Below are 23118 nucleotides of genomic sequence, written 5' to 3' on the forward strand. Positions count from 1 at the left end.
TAAACAGGATTACCCTGCCTATTTCGGGACACTCAGCACTTTGAAGCTAGGCCAGAGGGTTCCTGAAGCCAGTGAGCCTTTACTTCTAAGAGGAGGGAGATGAGGGCTGGATCACAGGGGCACTATGATGTACGTGCACCCTCACATCTGGACAAAATCTACACCAAGGCATGTGTACATACAAACATACAGAATGCACCACTGCACAAAGAGGTGCTGCACAGAAATCATGCACATATACATTGATATGTGGTTGTGCACATCTGGACACACATTTAAACATGTATCCAACACCCAGATATCCAGCCACTGATGTGTACATCCAGCAAATGAAGTACACTTCAGTTACATACCAAGCTGCAATCTTGGACATGTGCATGCATATGCACGTACAGGAGCCCTAATGCACGTTCGGACACATGCACTTATGAATGGACACACTTACAACTAAACCTGCACACGCGATTCATAATCACTCAAGTACATGCAAATTCAGTACACCGGGGAATTTACGCTGCTATAAGCTGTCATGCCCACGCACATCCTCCAGCCAGATGAATGCTCACGTGCAAGCAACATGGATGTCTCTTCAGACACATGCAAAAGTACCCACACCCTTGCAGTTGCCTGAGTAGCAATCACTCCGATGCATGTAAACCTTCAAATACACTGACAAATTCTACACACATACATGCACTGACATCCTCAAGTTGTTACCAGCGCTGAAATTTTTTCCAGACTCATGCGGCTGCCAGCGGGAGAGCTCCTAGCTGCGGGCTGGCCCACGTGACAGGGAACCCAGTGCTCCCGCCCATGACGGGATGGGAAAAGTATGCCTGGGGCGGGCGCCGGCAGAGCTGCTGCGGCAGGAGGCGGAGACGCGGAGCAGCGCCGAGAGCTTCGTGGCTCCGGAAGCTCCGGGACGTGGCTGAGGCCGCTAGGGTGAGTGACCGAGAGCTACCCGCACCTCCGCCGCACTCCTGCAGGGGCGGAAGGCGCAGGTGGGAGGGGAAGGATCCGGCACTGAAGGGGAGACAGGGGTTATGTTCTCGAGTGGGAGGTGGAGTGCTACAAACGTCCCTTCTTTGCAGGCCGAACAGCCCGGGGGTTCCCGGCTCCTGACCTCTACCTTATGAATTATAACATGAATTAACATGTACTGAGCGCTTACTGTATGCAAGGCTCTGTGCTCAGCCGCTTACCTGTTGATAGTAATACCTCTACCATTTATTAAGCGCCTATTTTGTGCCAGGCTCTGCCAGCCCTCTGGTGTGCTGTTTGATTTCCATGACGACAGGTTATCCCCATCTGCGAAAGAGGAACCAGGCTCAGGGACGTTAATGACTTGCTCAAGACTGCACAGCTCGTGGTAAAGGGTCTTAAACCCTGGTAAGTCTGAGTCCAATACCCCGAGCTAACAATCATAGTTGTTATTTGTGGAGTGCATGATCTCATTTATTCCTCATAGTGCTTCTTTAATTAAATATATTATGTAGACGGGCAAACTAAGCTCAAACGGTAGTATATGGCAAGCTGAGATTTGCACCCAATTCTTTACAACTCTCTTCACCCTCCATCTTCCCCCAAACTACTTGTCTCCAAGCCTTGTCTTACTTTGTTCTTATTCTCTCAAACCAACGGCCACGGTCCTATTCCAGGACGAGACCTCTCAGCTGAAGGACTACAGTCGCCCCCAGTGTTCTCCCAGTCCACATCTCTCCCCTAGCACCACGAAGCTTCTGCACAACCTCAGAGTTCTCTGCTCTCTGGCTACAAGACTCTCCTAGCTGAACCCTTCAAAATCTCCCCCTCTTAGACCCACCATCTCCCGGAGACCTTCTGATCCTACCCCGACCTGTTCCTACCCCTACCAAACCAGCAGCAATAGCAACAACATCCTCTATATGTCAATTCACGGCTGATGCTCAGTTGGCATTGTTCAAAGTCTGTCCTCTCCTCTCTCTCCCTCTGCCCCCTCCTGCATCTGCACAGTTCTCCTCTGATTTATTCTGCTTTCTGGTCATTGTATCAAGTTCACTTTCAACTGCTGACTCCTCAGACCCCCCACACTTCCGAGAACATCACTACTCCCCTTCATTCTAACGAATCAAGTGCACCATTGAGTTTGCTTCTTTCCAAATGTCTGACTTCTCCCCGTCTCCTAGCAGGGATACCACACTTGTCTGTCTTCTGATGCTTAAACGTTAGGGTTACCTTTTATTTTAAATGACCTAAAACTAACAACGCTCAGCATAAGAAATTCAGACATCACAAAAAAGGAAGAAAGTGAAATGTAAAAGACCACTTGCTCCTAATTCTGAGAGGTAACTTGGTTAGCAAGAAGCTGTGTCCTTTCAGAAATTGTGTGTGTGTGTGTGTGTGTGTGTGTGTCCTTTTTTTTTTATTCAAAGAGAATCATGCTTTACATTCCATGCTGCAACTTGCCTTTTTCACTTTGTGTATCTTGGCTGTCTTTCCATCTACACGTCTGGACTTACTTTGTTCTCATAAGTGTGTCACAGTGTGTCATTGTACAAGTAAACTGAGATCTCTTTCACAAGTCTGGGGTCATCTCTGAATCTATTCTGCCTCCATCAAATAGTCAGCAGATTCCCCCAGGAAGTGACTGCTTTCTCTGCAAATCCCTCTCTTCTTCCCTATCTTGCTACTCCTCATCAGCTGACTGCATATAGGGGACCGAACCTTCTTTCCTACAGTGCCAGTCTCTAGTGCTATCTGCTCCCGAATGTTCAGCATAGGCTGATAGAGACATGTACACGCTCACGGCTTCCTTCACCCTTCCCTCCCCCTCAGAGGCTTGCCAGCTGGGCTTGCCTCTGTGAGATGAACTCCTGCCTAAAGCAGATTTCAGTTCAAATTCTATTCTAGGTTTACTTTTGAAAGGGATTCTATGCCAAGTCTTTTATTTCATGGAAATAATCCTCTTTGGATTTGTGCATTGCTGTGAATGGCTTACCTCTGTTAACACACATACACGTGCACGTGCACACACATACACACAGCTGCCTTGTTAGTTAAGGCTTTATGCTCATGGGTCTTGTGCCCAAGCGCATGGTAGAGGGACATTAGCCCTGGTCCCTGAGTCAACAGGCGTGGGTCCCCTCCCAGCTTTAACCAGGAAAAAAATGACTCCACTTTTCTGAGCCCTGTTTTCTCTTCTGCCAAGTGAGGATGATAGTATTAGCCTTACAGAAGTGTGAAGAGAGTAAAAGAGAAAAAGGAACATCAAAGCTTTGAAATAAGAACACATAATGTACGTGGAGAACACCCTTTTCCTCTAGGTCACAGTTGCCGGCTCAGATGCCAATAGGGACATGTGTGACACAGAAGTGAGCAGAATGCATGCCGTTTGGGAGTGGTAAGGACTGTGCACACAGAAGAGTGAAGGTCCTATGTAGTAGTCTGCTGGGGCGGCCATCACAAAATACCACAGACAGGTGACTTTAACAACAGACAATTATTCTCAGAGTTCCAGAGGCTAGAAGTCCACAATCAAGGTGAGGACAAGTTTGGTTCCTTCGGCGGCCTCTCCCCTTGACTTGCAAATGTCCACCTTCTCTCTGTGCCCTCACATGGTCAGAGCTCTGTGTGCTGTGTCCTAATCTCCTTATAAGGATGCCAGTCATAGTGATTAGGGCCCATCCATAAGACTTTATTTTCCTTTACCACTGGAAAGGCCCAATCCCCAAATATATAGCCCCTTTCTGAAGTTTTGGGGGTGAGGACTTTAACAGATGAATTTGGGGGAACATATTTCAGCCCATAACACTTCATCTCAAGGGGCAGCCAGTTGGTCCCCTTCCAAATGTTTTTCAAGGAAATAATCCAGATTCTCAAGAACATCTAGAAATCTTGATTTATTTTTTAGTTTTTGCTTTCTCCAACAAACTTTCATTAACCTGTTTAAAACTGCTGAAGCTCTTAGGTTTATGGTGATGACTTTTTAAATATTTTTTAATGTTTATTAGAGAGAGAGAGAGAGGGAGAGAGAGAGAGAGAGAGAGAGAGAGAGAGAGAGAGAGAGAGAGAGAACAGGGGGGGGGGGGGCAGAGAGACGGGGACAGAAGTCCAAAGCAGACTCTGCGCTGACAGCATAGACCCTGATGTGGGATTCAAACTCATGAATTGTGAGATCATGACCTGAGCCAAAGACACGGAGGCTTAACCTACTGAGCCACCAGGTGCCCCAAGTTTATGGTGATGACTTTTGAACTTCTGTGAGCCCAGCTCTTCTCCCAATGCTTAAGGACCCTGTCCCTGTCTACTTCCATCTCTTCTCTGACCCCAGGGCTCTTCTTTCCTGGGTTCCTTGGCTTCTCAATCTTCTCCTCTGGCAAAAAGTCATCAGTGCTGTCCCCATGCTCAGTCCCTCCAGGTCCTTTCTGGTGAACAACTCAGGTGGGCACAGGTCTATCACGCTGTCCTCACTGTCATTCACACCTGCTCCATCATCGCTGGACACGGGTTCCCAGAAGGCTTCTCCCGGGTGAGGTGGCCCGGAGCTGTCCATCTGGTCTTCCCTCCTCCTCCTCCTGCAAGAGGCAGGCAGGTGGGCACACACTCCACACGCTGCTCCTGACACTGCACACAGACTCTCTGGTACTGCCGGCCCTGGATGTGCCTGAGCCTGTCTCCAGGACCTTGTTGCTGTGCCGCAGGATGAGGTTGCAGAACAGCTGGTGTGGGCTCTTGGTGCAGAGCACCATATGCAGTTCGGAGAGGCGCAGACCAGCTGACAGTATTTCTTGCCACAGGTGTAGACCTGGAGCTCAGGCAGAAGGCAGGGCAGCTCAAACTGGTGACGGCGCATTCCCCTGCAGGCACCACGCTACAGCCAGACTCTGGAGCACTTGCCTAGAAATCTTGAGTTTAAGATAAGATCTCCCACGTTTTACATTGGCAACAATTTCAAATTAAAAACAAAAAAAAGCAAGGCGACTGGTGACTCAGTCGATTAAGCATTTGACTTCAGCTCACGTGGGTTCGAGCCCTGTGTCCGGTTCTGTGCTGATAGCTCAAAGCCTGTTTCAAATTCTGTGTCTCCCTCTCTCTCTGCTCCTCCCTTGCTCTGTCTCTCAAATAAATATTTTTAAAAATTGAAAAAAAAAAGCATCGTGGAATCAGTGGTTTGCGTAAGGCCACTGATAAGCCTCGGGTCTAGATTATCATTCCCTCAGTGGTAGGGCCAGCCTCCCTAGCTTATTCCTTTGTTTGTTTGTTTGTTTACTTGAGAGGGAGTTTGGAGGGACAGAGAGAGAAAGAGAGAGAAATGCAAGCAGGACCTGGGATCATGACCTGAGCCAAAATCATAACCTGAGCTGCTCAATAGACTGAACCACCCAGGGCCCCCATCCTCCCTAGCTTTTTAGTGCCTTTCAATCAGAGGTCAGCGCACATAGCAATGTTAATAAAAGCTGTTAGTTGAATGAGCAAATTCGAAGTTTACAACATTGTTTAAAGTAGGTTACACTTAGGGGCAGCTGGGTGGCTCAGTGGGTTAAGTGTCCGACTTCAGCTCAGGTCATGATCTCATGGTCCATGGGTTTGAGCCCTCAGTCGGGCTCTGTGCTGACAGCTCAGACCCTGGAATGCGTTTCTGATTCTGTGTCTCCCTCTCTCTCTTCCCTTCCCCAACTTGTGCTCGTGTGTGTGTGTGTGTGTGTGTGTGTGTGTGTGTGTGTGTGTGTTCTCTCACTTGCTCACTCTCTCTCTCTCAAAAATAAATAAATAAACTTTAAAGTAGGTCACACATACAGAAATTCAGGACCTTTGCACTTGTGCCTTGCTGTAAAATCGTATCATCTGCTATGACTGCCTTCCAGCTGTTTACTCCAAAGCTCACAATTGTTCAACTCACCATTCTCACATTTTACAGAGGAAGCAGAAGACGCAGGTCTGTTCAGTTAACCTCCCATAATATTGTTATATCATACTTCATTTTGTTTTCACTTATTATCATTGTATCAGAATAATACTACCATTAAGGAGTGCTTACTGTTGCCTGGTTACTGTATTATCTCATTTGACACTCACAATTATTCTGTAAGAGAGGTATGAGCAATCTACTCAGGGAGACGTGCCTAAAGACCTCAAACAACTCAGACTTGTGTAATTCACAATTCACCTGCTGAAGGCTGGCAGATATTTCTGTTTATCTATTAGAATGATATTGTTATGTGGCTCTAGCCTAAGCACAGTTTACAACTTACAATTCACACTGCCTTGCAAGGTTCTTGACAAACTTTTAATTTGGAGATTTTGAGTTATTTCAGATTTCACACAAAATGGAATTAATATTTTCTATCATGCTTTTTTCAAATTCAGATGGTTTAAACAAGACCGTGCAGTATGGTTTTATTCCATTTTACAGATAAGGAAACTGAGGTCCAGAGGGATTAAAAAAATGTCTATAACATGACTCCTAAGCACCAGAACATCCCTGTGCCTTTTGAAGGCCAGCTCCGTGTCAGGTCTCTAGAGGTACCCTGAATACCCTTCAGGGACTGGCTGGAACTGACGCCATGGAGACCAGCAAGCCTGGAGAGGTCAAGGACAACTTGGCCTTTTCTCCTTCACCCTTCAGAGTTCAGAATTTGTTCCTTTACCTCAGTTCCTGGGTCTTCAAGTGTGGTGCCATTTATACCATTCCAAGCGATCATCTAGCCCCCAAATTTCCTTCCCTTGCCTCTGCGTGGTCCTGGATGCTCTTTGGAGAGATAGCCTGTATCAAAGAGAAAGGAGGCTCAAGGCTTGCTTGTCCCAGTGGTCACACAGGTGTGCCAGGCTGGCCCCTCAGTATAACCGGATCATGTGTCCTATGAGAGTGACAGCTGCATCTTTTTATCTCCGGAACTTCCGTGTCTGGTCTCAAAGACGATAAGAATAAGTGACACCATTTATCGGACATCCATGTTCCAAGCCACAGTATGAAGCACATGATACCCCATTTGGCCTCCTGTTACTTGATGAGCTGAGTACTACCCTGTTGATTCATTATCTGTATTATGGAATATAACACAGCAGGTAGCTCAGTGACGTGGGGCCACACCAGACAGTCCCCTCCTTCCCTCAGGATGCGGTGCCAGGGCAGGAGCAAAGGTCAGGCCTCCTCTCTTTGAGTGGCAACAGGCAGAAACACAGTACAAGCCACCTTAAACGAAAATGGAGAAATAGAAGAAGGCAGGGGCCCCGCCTGAAATGCCACAGACTCAGATTTTAGAACTGGTTTTCATGAGTCCAGCTGCAGTTGGTGACAATTACAATTTTAAACAAGGTCTTAATTTTTGTATCATGGTTTATCTTTAATATCCGTTATCTTGTTTGATCTTCAGAAGGATAAGAAATAATAATAATAGCTAATGCTCTTGTATCCCTTTTCACATGCCAAGCCTTGTTCTAGGAACATTCTATCCTCATAACAACCTTCTAAGGTAGGTACTATTATTACCATCCCCATTTTAGAGAGTGCGAGGCTGTGAGAGAGAGAATAAGTAATTTGTAACAGGTGCCACAGCTAAGTCATGGGATTCCAACGCAAGCGGCTGTGTTTGGAGCTGGTGCAGTAGCCACCACGGGAGAGCTGAGCCCTTGAAATGTGACCAGTCTGCATTCAGATGTGCTGCAAGTGTAAAATACACACTCGGTCTCTAGGACTTCATGCCAGTTTACAAATGTGAAATGCCTCATTCATAATTTTTACACTGATTACATGTTGAGATGATACTTGAGATCTATTAGGCTACCTAAAATATTAAAATTACCTTCACTGCTTCTTCTTACCTTTTTAACATGGCAGTGAGAGCCATTTTGAACAGTGGCCGCACATCATATTCCTACCGGACAGCACTGCTCAAACATGCTCCCCAGCCCTCCAGCCTGCCACTTGGAGGCTGGTGCTCGGAACAAGCCGGATACAGGGCTCTGAACACCCTCAGGCCTCTTCCCTCCCCTCACATCTGGCACATCAGCTGCATTCTTCTAGCTCACTGCAGCCCTTGGTCTCCATGGCAGAAAACAACTGTGGGCAGCTCCAAAGCTTCATGGCTGTGTGCCCTCCTTGCACAGGCAGCTGAGGCCCAATGTGAAGCAGCCCTGGGGCCCGGGGTGAGGGATGGGCCCCTTGCCCCCACATCACATCACATGCCATGTTGGTTGGTTTGTATGGTTTGGGTGTGTACAGAAGGTCTACCTGTTTGGTGTGAGCACAGTGGCTGCCAGGCTGAATCCCAGTGTGCCTTCAGGAGGGCAAGCCCTGTGAGATCCTGGCTCCTGGGACCTCATTAGGTCATGCTTTGTCCTCGGACCTCTTCTTCTACACTGAGCCAGAAATGGGGAGTGGAGGAGGAGGAAAACAGCAGATAAAATACCTTGGCAAGTAGACCCCATACCTCTTAATCTTCTGTGTTAGGCTCTGGTTGCTGGAGTGTTTCCAAATCCCAGGAACAGGGACTTTTCTGTGAGCACTGTATGAGGAGCCGCCAGCCTCTCTCCTCCAGGCGGTCTGTCAGCTTTTCAGAGAAGCTCGAGAGGGCTGTTTCCAATTTGTTTCCTGGAATTCAGGGAGGGCATGGGGTGTTTTTCATTATAGAATTCTCACTCCCATCAAAGGGAATTTTCAGGAGCTTCAGGAACAAGCAAGCCCCACCCCATTCCAGCCACCAGCCCTTCCTCTTTAACCCCAAAGTCTGGGAGAATTACTGGCTGGGTCGGATTCACGTGCCCTCCCCCACCCATAACACCCCCAAACACTCCAGGGGCTCCTAGTGGGAGGTCAGGACTGCTTGCTGGTAGTTCAGGGGCGGATGGTGGCAATTATAACTTCAGGCTCTAATTTTTGTATCATGTGTGCTTTCAACATTTGCTCTCTTGTTTGACTCTCAGAACAACCCTGTAAGGTAGATAGGGTGAGTGTTACTATCTCCATTTTATAGGTGAGGAAATGGAAGCTCAAATATGAGGAAATGACTTTCCCATAGTCACATAACCAGTTAAATTACAAAACTAGGTCTGGGACCCACATTTTCCAATCCAAGACCAGTCATCTCTCCTTCATTGGCCAAGTGTGGCTTTGTCATCTGCACAAAGCAAATGAAAGTCATGATCCTGTTACCCTTGATTAGGAGCGCTTTGTTCACGGCTGTGAAACAACTCTGAGCTGAGCACTTCCTACGTGCGGGGCAGACACAGTGCTGGGCTCTGGTAACATAATAAAGAGCAAGACAGGGCCTTGCATTCCTGGACCTTCCACACCAGGAGGAAGACATAGTTAGTGGGTCAAGACACCAGTACATATATAATCACAACTTGCTCCAAGTGCTTTTGAAGGAAAAGCAAACCAGGGGTGGGAGAGATACTTAGTCCTACAACCAGGCAGGTCTCTCTGAGGAGATGGTAGTAGATCTGAACCTTGAAGGATGAGGCAGGCAACTGTCTGTGGGCTTCACAGGGAGGAGGTCAGGGTGGGGGCAGAGTTCACAGGGAGGAGGTCAGGGTGGGGGCAGAGTTCACAAGGAGGAGGTTAGGGAGGTTAGGAGGGTGGGGGCAGAGTTCTCCAACTGTTGAGCAGTTACCGAGTCTCACACTGGGCTTAAAGCTTTGAGTACAGCACCTCATTATTTCTATAAAAACTCCAGGAGTCAGATATACTAATACTTCCATTAGATAGTTGAAGAAAGTAAGTGGGTGGGTTTACCATGGCTCTTTTATTTTTAATGTCTATTTATTTCTGAGAGAGCACGCACGCGTGCGCACGCGAGAGAGGATCCAAAACAGGCTCTTCTCTGAGAGCAGAGAGCCCGATGCGAGGCTGGTACCTATGAACCATGAAACCATGACCTGAGTGGAAGTCAGAAACTGAGCCACCCAGGTGCCCCTGGTTTCCCATCACTCTTAATCACAGAGTTAAATACCATAACTGCCCATTAATGTGTCAAAACTTGATAACCAACAGCCCAGATTTATTTAAGCATAATATATTTCTTCCTGTCTCCCAGGCAAGATGACTCAGAATTGAGCAGCCTCACTGAAGGCCCAGGCCAGTGTCCCACTCAGGTGTGGTCAGCAAAACACCGATGTCCCCACTTCTGGTCCTTCTCATGGCTCAGTCTGGGCTGAGAGTCCTTGGGAGTGAACCAAGGGCCGATGTCCTGGGGACCAAGGACAGAAAGGAGAAGGAGGAAGGCTCATTCCCTACTTTAGCTCCTAGTGTTTTCCTAGAACATATGTACTCATGAATCATTGGCAACTTAACTGAGAGATCAGAAGCCCGGGGACTGGGCAAATTAAAACCAGATGGAAGAACTCCATTCACGTTTAGTACCTCATGATTCCATTCTGGGCGTTTGACCTACTAATACATCTTTTTCTCTACGGCAGGAAGACTGTCATGCAGCCTTCGTACTCAGCTCCCACCAGAAAGGAGAATTTAGGAACTAAGATAGCTTTTAAAAAGGTGAGGAAGAACCAATACTTCTTTTCTCTCTGATCAATCGAACAGATACTTATGGAACACCTGCTACATGTAAAATGTTCTGCAAGCTCCCTCCCCAGAGTGAGGGTGGGGGCCCCCTGTGCTGTAGGAGGTCAAGAGGAATGAGGGATTAGAATTAGATACGGTTTGGGTTGGAAAAATCAAGAAAGGGAGAAAACTTATTTGAATCCAAGGATTCCCTTTGGATTTAGGCCATTGTCTTGTTTTCTCCTCGCTATGGATTTTCTTGAGAGTAGAGTGTGGGTCTCACTCATTAATCAGGCCACACCCTGAACACCCTCTGTGTGCAAGGAAGTTGGAAGACCTGGGGATATAGAGGGCCGGCTGGGGTTCCTGCTGCCTCGGGTTTTTCACTTTACCAAGAGAGGAAACAGGCCCAGTAAGCAGGTTAGCAAGCACATAAAATGAATACACATGCGTTGTTATAAGGGCAGACAAGGAGCGGGAGTCTGGAGGGAGAGGGCATGTCAGGGAAGCCTCGGAGGAAGTGACTTTTCAGCTGAAACACGACGACGGATAAAGAGCCAGGGAGCCAGGAGGGTGGGGCTCCTGGTCTGGCAAGACAGAGCTTGGCCTGAAGGAGGTGGGTGGCTAGGCAAGGGGGGGGAGCTGGAGCTGGGGAGGGGGCAGCAAGGGCCGGGTCATTTAGGGCCTTGTGGGCCATGTCAGGGTTTCCAGTGTTTGCTATTTGCAGCTAGCAACAACTGGAGTAAGACCCTCCAGGAAGTGATGTGGCTGAATTATGGTTTTGAACGGTCCTTCTGGCTTCACATGGTGAGTATGTGGGGGGTGGGGGGGGAGGAGGAAGGGATGCAAGTGACCCGGAAGGAGGCTCCTGCTGGGATGAAGCAGGGAGTGAGCTGGGGCTGGGGCTGGGGCTGGGCTTTGTGCTGGTCTTTCGGTTCAGCTCCTGGGAACACCCTACTAACACTCCAAAGGGACTTGTTGACGTCAAGGCCCAGGGCTCCCACCCCCATCCCATCACCTTGACTAAGCCAAGTGTGGGCCTCTCAAAGGACAGGAAGTTTTCCTCAAGCATCAATTTCCTCATGTATCCTGAGGGAGAAAAAGCATCACTGCTACGTTTTCAAAGTCATGTATTATATATACACATGTGCATATGTGTGTGTTTGCAGGCATGTGCATGCATGTAAATTGATATGAAAGAAATCTCTCTATTGCTGTGTGTGACTTTGGCAAATGCTTCAAGGTCTCTTCTGTGATTCGGAATGTTTAGGATGAAAATCTAAGAAATGCTGACATAATGGAAAGCATTTGGGCATTAGGGTCAGCCAAACCGAAGTTCAAATATAACTTCTGCCATGAAGTAGTTGTGTAAATATGAGCAGATTAGCCTCTTTGAGCTTTAGTTTCCTCTTGTATAAAACATAACAAAAAGCAGGGGGAGGGAGCAAGGTGTAGCAGATTAAGTGTAGTCTTCAGAACCCCTCAGAATGTAGTCTCCATTCTCCAATTGTGTGACTTTGGGTAAATCATTTCACTTCTCAGAGCCTCTATTTCTTCCTCTGAAAAATGAGACAATAAGTTTATCACCTTCATATACTTTTTTATAAACTCCAAATAAAATAATTCATGCAAAGAGCCTGACACAGTACCTGGAACATTGTAGGTGTCTAATAAAGTCAGTTTACTGCTGCCTCAGTTTCCCTGTCTGTAACTGAATTGTCCCTTGGGGCCCTCCCCAAGTTTGCCATTCTAAATTTATCTAAAAGAGCCTGGAAGAGGTAACCTATCTGGATTTTCTGGGGCCCAGGCTCCCCTCCAAGCACCTAGCCCCCAGGCTTGCTCACCACCATAGTGTGGAGAGTAGGCTGGGGGGCCAGCCCCAGGAGGGTGGGGGCACTGCCTGGGAGCAGGAATTTTTGGAGCCTTTTTATTCTTGGAGGTGCACTAGAGGCAAAGAGTCTCTCCTCTCCCTCCAGAATCTACTCTCCCCGCCTTTATTTCCAAAACAGTTCCTGGCTCAGACTGCGGGAACCACCAGCCTCCAGCTCTGAGAAATCCCTTCCTCCCTGCCTGTTCCAGAGCCCTGCTCCTCCACCCAGCCACTGGGGCCTGCTCAGGGCCAGCTGTCATTGAGCGAGATCCCCCGTTGTCCAAAGAGGCAGAGGTGGGCGGGACAGCAGACCCTGCTCCCTCTTTCGGGGCCTGCATGGCTGAGAGTGATCGTCAGAGGAGAGAAGGGGGCTGCAAACTGAAACAGATGCTTCCTCTCTCTCCTCTCTCATCTAGCTGTCTACCCTTCCTGCCTGTCTTCATCTAGCTGTTTGCACGACTCTCGTCTGCCTGGGAGGCTTGCTCCCACCCACTTCCTTCCTCCTTCTCCCTGCTCCAAAAATGTTTGCAGATTGCAACTTTTTCAAACCATTACGAACCTGCTTTGAGAATTAGGTTTCTCTTGTGGGCGCCCAGATGTGTCACAGCTCACAAGAAACAATGACAGTTTTCTAAGACTCACATCAACCAGACCAGGGAAGGAGATGGAGATGCCTGGGGCCCGGGAGTGTCAGGGACATGGTTCTCTAAAAGTACATCATGAAGGGGCACCTGAGTGGCTCAGTCAGTTAACTGTTTGACTTCGGCTCAGGTCATGATCTCACAGTTTGTAAGTTCGAGCCCCATGTCAGGCTCTGTGCTGACAGCTCAGAGCCTGGAGCCTGCTTCGGATTCTGTGTCTCCCTCTCTCCCCACCCTTCTCTGTTCATTCTCTCTCTCTCTCTCTCTCTCTCTCTCTCTCCCTCTCTCTGTCAAAAATAAATAAACATTAAACAAAATCTTTTAAATACATCATACATATGACACTTCTACCACGTTCACCAGTTCTGCCAACCACCTCTGTCATTTAGGCCAACCATGTTGAGTACAGTGACACCAGAGAGGCACCATAACTTGATTTTTGTAATGGGAGGGAGCCCTCCTTGCCCTGGCAATCTACTCCCACATAATCCAATCTTCGAACTTCATTCAAAGGCGACACTTCCTCTTGTCTCTCAGCAAAGACACGAAGCTGGCAGGGCCATCTGCTGCCTTTCTCAGCTCACCCCATTCCAGGCTGAAGGAAGGAGAGGTAAGGGGATAGGAAGCAGGAAGTCTCGCCCATGTTTCTTGGCAGGGACAGGGACTGAGCTGCTCTGCCTCTCTGGGCCGGGCAGACATTGAAGCTGCCTCTTTCAGGGGTGCCTTTTGCCAGCTCCTTGGGGTTGCCATATTGGACCCTGACCGTAACAGCCCTGAGACAGGCCACATACATTCTCTTTTGGCTGGCAAGTCCAGGCCTCACCCTCAGCCTCTGGCTTTCTGGTGTCTGCCCTGCATGGTTATTGCTGCTGGGGCCCCTCACTTTCTGTCCAGACCCCTCTGGCCCAGGCTGGCTCCCGCTGGAGAATGTCTGGTGCCTTCCATCTCCTGGGGAGGCAAGAAGGCCATCAGCCCCCTTCCCACGCACTCTTTCCCCTTTTGCCCAGCCAGTCTCTCACCTTCCACCTTCCTCACACAGTCCTCAGAGGCCACTCTCCCTCCCCCTTCCAGGGACACAGGTCATATTTTAAAATCCTCGATCTGCCAAGAGTGCCTGGAGTCCTGGAGTGGGTCCTCACACTGTTTCTTTGTCGATTCTTCACTTTGGCCTGACCGCCCCGTTTAGCACGCAGCCTCTCGGGAGTCCTGGTGCCCAGGTGGAAGTCTCGATTGTAACACTCTCTTACACTCGCCCCCTAAGTCTTACTTTTCCTCCTCCCTGGAGGACTAGTTGCCCAGAGCTCACCTGTGCCCCAGTCCAGGTCTCCTTCTCTATGTGCGGCCTCAGGCCTTCCCTCCATCCCAGCAGATGGTCTTCCCCAGGACCCCTGGTGCCATGCTCCTGTCTGGGGCTTTCCAAGGTCCCTGTCCGTATTTGGGGGGGGCCTGCCTGAGAGTCTTGAAGAATGGGTGTGCACTGCTACAGATGACAGTGCTCTTGGTTACAAGGGGTTACTAGAGAGGGCTAGGGAGGCATTAAAACCTCACCAGATTGAAATAATTTTCTTGACTTAATCAGAATTAAAGAAACTGAAAAGATGATAGTTTTGTTATTATAGGGTATAATGTTTTTGAAAGCAGCATCTAGTACGAAATCATCTCTGCCTGACCAAGGCGCCATTATGACACTTAGCTAGAGAAACCATCTGAGGCCCATACAAGGTGAGCCTTGGAGCCAGAACTAGAACAGGCCCCCGCGTCTGGGGCAGTGCAGTGCTGTGGTCTCCCCTCCTCTGCCTGGCAGCAGAGGCCTGGTTTTCTCTCCCCTTCATCTATCTCCTGCTGTCTGGACAGGCTCCTGGGGCCAGGGCAAAGCAGGTTTGGAAGGAAAGGGAGGTTGGGGGCCCAGGAGGAGAGGGGGCCTGCCAGCACCACAGCAACTATTGTTGGAAGGTTCTGGTTAGGTAGCAGAAAGTGGTGCAGCCACAGTGGGGCCAGCAAGGATTACGTGCTTGCAAGAGGGCAGGTTGAAGTCTGAAAGGCTCAGCGTCAGTGGTGAAGAGACCTGAGAGACCATCTAGTCTAGTGATTCTCAGAGTGGGCCCCTGAACTACCAGCAGCAGCATAGCTCAGCTACTTACTCATAAAGTCCTCTAGCCCCAGCCTGGACCTACTGAATTATAAACCCTGGTAGAGAGGCTTAGCAAGCCGGGTTTGAACAAGCCCTCAGGTGAGTCTGACCACCACCCTGAAGTGTGGGAACCACTGACCTAGTTCAGACTCTTTATTACTCAGGTGGAAAACTGAGACCTAGAGAAGGAAGAGGTCTTGCTTAACGTGACAAAGCAGGCTCCACTTTCAAGCTCATCCCCATGACAAGAAATTATGCCTGCAAAGTTCGTTCTTGAGAGAGAGAGGCTGTTGATTGAAAAGTGACTGAGTCAATTTACTGAGAGATCTTGGTCAAGTTGCTTATTCCTGCTCTGGACCTCAGCGTCTGCATCTTTACAGTGTGGGGCCGGGAGCACATCACCTCCAAGCATATAACACCCTGGCCTCTGGTGATCATGCTGTTGCTGCCACCAGCCTTGACGACACAGTGTAAGATCAAAATATATAGAGACCTGCAACATTTCTTTAAAAATGACTTCCCATACCACTTTTCCAGGAAGCTCTTATAAAATATGTGCCACCAAACTGAGGGATTATTTAAAAATTGTTTTTAATTAAACAGAAAGACATAGGATTCATAAAACAGGAGCTATAACCCGGGAGAGAGGCAAAGACAGTCACCAAACTGGTCATAAGGGAGAGTCTAGGATAGAAACTGGTTAGCATGTGAGGATCAGAACAGGAGGACGGCGCTCCAGGACTTCTATCTTCAGGAAAATAAATGGAACAAATGATCTGATATAGCTGACAGTATGGAAAAGAGTGACACAGGGAACTAAGCAAATGAAAAAATAACATTAATATATCCAGGAAGAAGAGTGTGTGAGAAAGGAAATATAATTGTAGGACAGTCCTTGGCTTAGCAATAAACAATACTCATAATAACCTGAAGAGTAAATTTTGATTTTATCAAAAATTTTATTTCAACTACATGAGGGAGAAGAAATAGGGGCTAGGGTGATGGAAGGGGGCACATTCCTCATCTGTCATAACTGAAATTCAGAAGATAATGTCTAAAATTGACAAATAAGGGGTGCCTGGCTGGCTTAGTCAGTAGAACATGCAACTCTTGATCTCAGGGTTGTGAGTTCAAGCCCCATGTTGGGCATGCTATCTACTTAATTAAAAACTTTTCAGGGAGGGGGCCTGGGTGGCTCGATCCAACCCGATTTCTGAGCTTGGATCAGGTTGAGTTCGAGCCCCACATTGGTGGCTGGCAGCACAAGCCTGCTTGGATTCTCTCTCTCTTCTCTCTCTCTGCCCCTCCCTTGCTTGTGCTCACTCACTCTCTCTCTCTTAAAATAAATAAACATTTAAAACATTTTTTTAAAAAATATAAAAAATTTTTTGATAAATAAAAAACCATATACACAAGAAGAAATAGCTGAACGGATTTGGGGTAGGGTGTGAGGTTAATAATAGGCAGTACAAGAGATCACAGTTTTACACTGTATGTGACTTATAATATTATTTGACTTCACAGACAATGTAAGCATATTATTTCAATTAATTCTTCTTTTATTTTTTTAATGTTTATTAATTTTTGAGAGAGAGACAGAGCATGAGCTGCAGAGGGGCAGAAAGAGAGGGAGACACAGAATCCAAAGCAGATCATGACTTGAGCCACCCAGGCACCCCTTCAATTAATTCTTTTAACTTAAAAAACAAAAAGGATGCGGTATAGCCTGCAGCAGAGGGACAGAAGCCCTAAATCGGCCGGGTCTGCTTTAAAGCCCAGCCCCATCACCTGCTAATTGCAGGAGTTAGGCTTGTTGTTAACATCTCTGGGCCTCCACTTCCTCCCCAGTACTTATCTGGCAAGGATGCTATGAGGTGAGTAATGTACAGAAGGCTCTTAGCCCTCACCTGGTGCACAGGAAGCGCTCAGCAGAGAGGCTGCTGCCATGGCCCCCCAGTGCTCCTCAGGTCTGGGGCACCTTGACTCAGAACCAGAGCATCCGTGCTCACCTGGCGATGTGCTGCCCCGAGTCCCCCCAGAGAAGCAGCAAAGTTGCAAATCATCACCTACAATTCAAAGTATTTCTGCCCTGTTCCTTTCTACTTGTGCCACGGATTCGAATGAAATCTTAGCTTGTTTCTCTCCATCCACCACTCCTCCCAATCATCGTGACTGGGCCATTAGGTTCTGCTCCTGCTTCAGCTCCGCTGAAGGACAGCAGTGTGATGATGAGTGCTCACCCCCAAGACCTCTCCAAAGTATATTCTGAGTCCATGACTGACTTCATCCAAATATGTCCTCAAGACATGAGGACACTGTCCAGCCACTTGTATATGCTGGAGGAGAGAGTCCCTTCTGGCTGCCTTCTCCTCTGGTTGCCGTTCATCAGCTCACAGCTCTTTTGCCTCCCACAGGTGACCATCATGATCCCTTGGGTGCTCTTGGCCTGTGCCCTCCCTTGTGCAGGTGACCCGCTGCTTGGTGCCTTCGCCCGCAGGGACTTCCAAAAAGGCTCCCCTCAACTTGTCTGCAGCCTGCCTGGCCCCCAAGGCCCACCTGGCCCCCCAGGAGTCCCAGGGCCCTCAGGAATGGTGGGAAGAATGGGCTTTCCTGGAAAAGATGGCCAGGATGGCCAGGATGGGGACCGGGGGGACAGTGGAGAGGAAGGTAAGAGGCCCAGTGCCTGTCTCTCCTATTCCTACCTGGGGTTGATATCCTCTGGCACAGAGGGAAGTTTAGTTATGAAAACTAGTATGAATCCCATTTTATTATAAACCAAATTAATGTCTTTAAAAAAAAAAAAACAGAGCAATATATTCTCCTGAAAGGACAATAGGTATCAGATCTTGTATTCCCTCCCTAGCTGCACCATTGATTTGCTGAATTGCTTTAAGTGTGTCTCCTGATAGATGATTCAGAACACCTTTGGTTACAAGTGACAGAAACTCAATTTATAGCCCTGAATGGAATTTATTGGCTCGTGCAACCAGGAAGTTCAAGAGCCGAGCGTCAGCAATGGCTGGGTCCAGGAGCTCAAAGTTGTTGTCAAGGGTTTGCTTTTCTGTGTGTGTTGGTTTTGTTTTCACAAAGGCTAGAAGTTTTGAAATGGCTACCAGTGGGCTCAAGTCTGCCTCTTCGTGGCTTGATCCACAGAGCAAACTCAGCATGACTAATCCTCCTAAATCAAATAGGTGTCCTGGACCAGCAATTCTTTGGGCCATCGAGGTGAGGTACTACCATCTGCCAGGACTGGGTCATGTGCCCACCCCGGGGTGTGTAAGTGGGTGGTCAGTTGGTCACTGTGGTTGACAGCCTCGCTGGGACCACATGGAGTCACAAAGGAGGAGATGCCAGGCAGCCAGCAAACAGACTGGATAGTCTCTACAGGCCCTTTCAGCCTTGACGTTCTTTGTCTAAGAACCCTTAACGTCGACAACATCCCTAAATGTCCATTTGAAGCGGTAGAAGAATCATAACTTTTATCTGTATGGCATTTTAACATTGACAAAGCACTTTTGAGTATATTGCTCCACTGACCATCCACACCATGCTATGAAGGGGGTATTCCTACTATCCCCATGCTACAGATGAGGACACTGAGAGTCAGGGGTGATTAAGTTGCGAACAGCATGTCATGGCTGCAAGGCCTGAACTCCGGAAACAAACTTGGGGACCTGTTTTGGTGAATCAGTTAACCGCTCTTCATTCCTCAGTTGCATGGATGTGATGATGATAAAATATGACACGTGAAGCATCAGCCTCGAGTAGATGTACAATAAATGGTCGTCTTTTCTTAAATGATGTGCTGAGCTCATATAACAGGCCAGTAGCTGCCTCCAAATCCAGACCTTCTCCTACCACACCAAATTAACTCCTCCAAAGCACCTCCTTCCCCAAAGAATAACTACATAAATAATGGTCATGGCTTTGACTCGGGGAGGTGTCACAGTGTGTCAGGCACCAGATGTCATGGTATCCCAGTCCTTGACCCCAGTGGTAGCTTCAGTCTGGGCTAGTGCTCTAAGCAGGGCCAGACAGAGTTTTCCCTGACATTCATGTTACAGGTCCTAGAGGTGAGAGGGTATCTCTGCTATCGACTTTTTTTCCTTGGCTTGGAGCCATGAGGATGTAGGCTCGGTCATCTCTCCTGCCCATGCAGAGAGTCTCTGCTGAGAATTAAGACGACACACCAAGGAAGGTGGTGTTAAGAGATGGAGACATCTGGCCTGTAAAGCTGGGTCACTCTGGACCAGTACAGCATCCAACCACCTCCCTCTGACATACACATACAAGTCCATCTCCACATAGGTCTTGAAAAGTAAAACCATCTTTTCCTGAAGTTTCTCAAAAAGGTATCAAGAAAGAGGCACACCATATAACACACTGCAGAACTTACTGATAAGCCTTCTTATCTGTTTGTCTCCCCCCAAAATCTCCAATACAAAATGACTCAGTCTTTATTTTTCTCCTTACCTTTCTCCCACTATTAAAGCAATAAGTTTTGCTTATTTTTATTTTTTCATGGGACACCTTTGTGATCTGACTTTAATTTTTTCCCATTAAAAATTTTTTAAATTACAAGTAATATACAAATGCATTCTTATTGTAAAATATTCAAACAATACAAATAAAGCATGAGACCTCCTTAATTCCTACCATACTCATCCTCTCCTTGCTTTCCAGAGGTAATTACTATTAATTGGTCAATGTATATAATTCTTGGCCTTTTTCTATGTAATTTACATATATGTATAGTAATACCAGACATTGCCAGGCACTTAACATAAGCAATCTGCTCCTAAAAATTAGATGAGAAATTTCAGTGAGAAAATGCTATTTGGGAATCTATTTCCCAATTACTTAAGGTAAGAAAAATTTGCAGCCCTCTTAGCGCAGTGGGCAGCGCATCAGTCTCATAAAGTAGGAAAAATTTAAATGCATTACATGTTAACTCAAAACTTTAAGAGACAGTAAAATGCCTACATATCTACACATAAGAGCAAAGTACCTTGTTAGAATGAAGAATGCCTACAGCATTACTTTCCGATCACCCAGTTCATTTGGTGGCCAGCAGACAGTTGGTTACCTGCGCACAATACTAGGATGCCTTCAGAAGCAGGCTCTCAACTGACATTCAGCAAACTTTTCAAACATCTACACCCAATTCTGCCAGTCTACCAATTGTGCCAATTACATAATTGCATTTGGATGTGACTCAAATCTTTACCCTCATTTGTTTTGTTTAAAATGTTGTATTGAATTTAGGGGACATAAATAGACATGTTTTCTGTATAATCATTGGCCAAAATTACTGTATTGAGAGAAATGCACATGTTATGAAATCTGGGTATAAAACACCAGGGGCCATTCTAGAGGGAAACATTACCTGGGGAAGGTTCTGCAGGCTATGCTGACTATATTCAGTGAGTGTTTACTATGGGTCAGCCACTCTCTTATGCACTTAAATAGCTGTAGAACTAGTTCATCTTGTGGTTTCCTTTCAACAAAAATGTTTCTGCCACTTGTTTTTCTTTGTAACAGTGTACTTTAGAGAAGTTTTCATATAGTACACATAAATCTGCCTCATTTTTTTTTAAAACTCCTGTATAGAATTGCACAGACCATAATTTTGGAATCATTTCTCTTTAATGTTTATTTATTTTGGGGGGGCGAGAGAGAGCATGCACAAGCAGGGGAAAGGCAGAGAGAGAGGGGGACAGAGGATCCAAAGCAAGCTCCTTACTGACAGCATAGAACCTGATGTGAGGCTTGAACTCACGAACTGTGAGATCATGATCTGAGCCGAAGTCAGATGCTCAGCCAGCTGAGCCACCCAGGTGTCCCATGAATCATTTCACTTTGGATAGGCATTTAGTTGTCCCTAGTTTTGCTATTATAAGCAATGTTGCACTTAAACTCTCGCACATATGGACAGGGACCTTGGGTACTAGGCAGGGCTCTTACTAAGATCAGTATGTTGAAGTCAAAAGGCTTCTTCCAGTTCTTTTTTCAACCCATTACCAGTGCAGCCCACTGAAGGACTGGTTGGGCAGACAAACCAGACACTTTTTTAGAAGGCAGGGAAAAGGAAAGGGGAGAACTGTTATAAGTTATTCTTTTTTGCCCACAGTGGTTCTGAGGGGTAAGTATCACCATTCCCATTTTCCAGATAAGACTGGGAGAAGTGCCCTGGGTTATATCAGCAGGATTAGCACCCATTTCTATGTGACTCCAAAGCCTTCTTGCTCTTTCCATCACCCAAAGGCTCCTGCTCCAAAGATGGAAAGCCAAAATCCACAGCCTCTGCCTAATTCCGTGAAGGCCCCTCCATAACACCAGCTGCTCTGTCTTCCAGGTCCACCTGGCCGGACAGGTAACCGGGGAAAGCCAGGACCAAAGGGCAAAGCCGGGGCCATTGGGCGGGCCGGTCCTCGAGGCCCCAAGGGGGTCAGCGGTGCCCCGGGGAAGCACGGCACACCAGGAAAGAAGGGGCCCAAGGGCAGGAAGGGGGAGCCGGGCCTCCCAGGCCCCTGCAGCTGCGGCAGTGGCCACGCCAAGTCTGCCTTCTCAGTGGCAGTGACCAAGAGCTACCCAAGGGAGAGGCTGCCCATCAAGTTTGACAAGATCCTGATGAATGAGGGCAGCCACTACAATGCATCCAGTGGCAAGTTTGTCTGTGGCGTGCCGGGGATCTACTACTTCACCTACGATATCACCCTGGCCAACAAGCACCTGGCCATCGGCCTGGTGCACAACGGCCAGTACCGCATCCGGACCTTCGATGCCAACACAGGCAACCATGATGTGGCCTCGGGCTCCACTATCCTGGCTCTGAAGCAGGGTGATGAGGTCTGGCTGCAGATCTTCTACTCAGAGCAGAATGGGCTTTTCTACGACCCTTACTGGACCGATAGCCTCTTCACAGGCTTCCTCATCTATGCCGACCAGGACAACCCCAATGAGGTGTAGACAGGCAGGTGTTGGGTTTCCAGGGAGGTAACAAGATCCTGGACTTCCAGAATGAGACCCCTCACCTCTTTGCTGGGCAGAAGTGGGAACTTTGGACATTCCTCCTCTGCCCATTTTTTCCTCCATCATTAAATCCAAGCTTTTGTAGTCATCCTCTACCTCGCCATTCACTAAATGCTTTTTTAGTGTCCACTGTGTACAGGCACTATGCTGTGTTCTGGAAGGTGCCTCCATGAACAAGACAGACAGAGGCTCTGTCCTTGTGGGGTTTACATTCTAGTAGGAGATAAAATTTACAAATAAACAATCAAAGAATATAATTATTGTTCCAGGATGGAGACACACATGCCATGCTCAAGAGTAATAGGAATTACTACTATAATAATGAGATAAGGAAGAAGCTGAAACTTTGTTTAGATTTTGTTTTCTTAGGTTTACTTACATCAAGTCTATATATCTTAAGTGGACAGCTCAATGAGTGTTAACACATGCACACAGCTTGTAACCTCTATGTAGATCACAAACAGAATATTTCCCCCTCCCCCACTCCTCAAGGCTCTCTTAAGTGCCTTCCCAGTCAGCACCAGGAAGAAGTTATTTTTTTTTTAATTTATTTAGTTTAAGAGAGCGAGGAGGAGAGAGAGAATCCTAACCAGTCTCCATACTGTTAGCATGAAGCCCAACACGGGGCTTAATTTCATGAACTATGAGATCATGACCTGAGCCAAAATCAAGAGTCAGATGTTTAACTGACTGAGCCACCCAGGCACCCCAGGATGAAGTTATTTTAAGCTGAGTCCAGAAACAGAAGATAGAGCAAGGCAAAGGTCTGGGGGAAGGGACCTCCTGGAAGAGCTGTGGGTGCAAAGACCTTGCCTTAGGAAAGAGTTGAAAATATCTGAGGAACTAACTAAAGGTCAGAGGGATGAGTGAAATGAGAAAGGAGACAGAGGCATGAGGTGTGAGGCTGGATATGACACATTATCTCACAGGCCAAGGCAAAGAGTTCACTCTGCTCAGGAAATCTCCT

The 23118-nt window shown here is 47.5% G+C and overlaps 1 protein-coding gene and 1 pseudogene across 7 annotated transcripts; one reads left to right on the plus strand and one right to left on the minus strand.

Annotated features, from left to right (window-relative positions):
* Positions 1 to 740: 740 nt before the first annotated feature.
* Positions 741 to 4831, minus strand: LOC115293501 (annotated as a pseudogene).
* C1QTNF2 (C1q and TNF related 2) lies at positions 846 to 22246 on the plus strand. Of its 7 annotated transcripts, none has more exons than XM_029941401.1 (5): positions 867 to 942; positions 1253 to 1389; positions 10396 to 10471; positions 17534 to 17786; positions 21475 to 22246. In XM_029941401.1, exons 3-5 carry the CDS (start codon positions 10406 to 10408, stop codon positions 22086 to 22088), a joined length of 933 nt encoding a protein of 310 aa, XP_029797261.1. In that variant the 5' UTR covers positions 867 to 942; positions 1253 to 1389; positions 10396 to 10405; the 3' UTR covers positions 22089 to 22246. The 7 variants fall into 7 exon arrangements, with proteins under 7 accessions (XP_029797267.1, XP_029797261.1, XP_029797260.1 ...); XM_029941402.1 differs by having other exon boundaries at positions 877 to 942; positions 1298 to 1389; XM_029941403.1 differs by lacking the exon at positions 1253 to 1389 and adding an exon at positions 7410 to 7451 and having other exon boundaries at positions 901 to 942.
* Positions 22247 to 23118: the final 872 nt, after the last annotated feature.

Source organism: Suricata suricatta, chromosome 6 (genome assembly GCF_006229205.1).
Source record: "Suricata suricatta isolate VVHF042 chromosome 6, meerkat_22Aug2017_6uvM2_HiC, whole genome shotgun sequence".
In the NCBI taxonomy this organism is placed as follows: Eukaryota; Metazoa; Chordata; class Mammalia; order Carnivora; family Herpestidae; genus Suricata; species Suricata suricatta.

Excerpts from the sequence above, each read along its gene's own strand:
- C1QTNF2 (XM_029941401.1), top strand. The coding sequence starts at position 10,406 with ATGCAGCCTTCGTACTCAGCTCCCACCAGAAAGGAGAATTTAGGAACT. Across the intron at positions 10,472-17,533 it reads CTAAGATAGCTTTTAAAAAG|GTGACCATCATGATCCCTTG; the intron begins GTGAGGAAGAAC and ends TGCCTCCCACAG. Across the intron at positions 17,787-21,474 it reads GGGGGACAGTGGAGAGGAAG|GTCCACCTGGCCGGACAGGT; the intron begins GTAAGAGGCCCA and ends TCTGTCTTCCAG.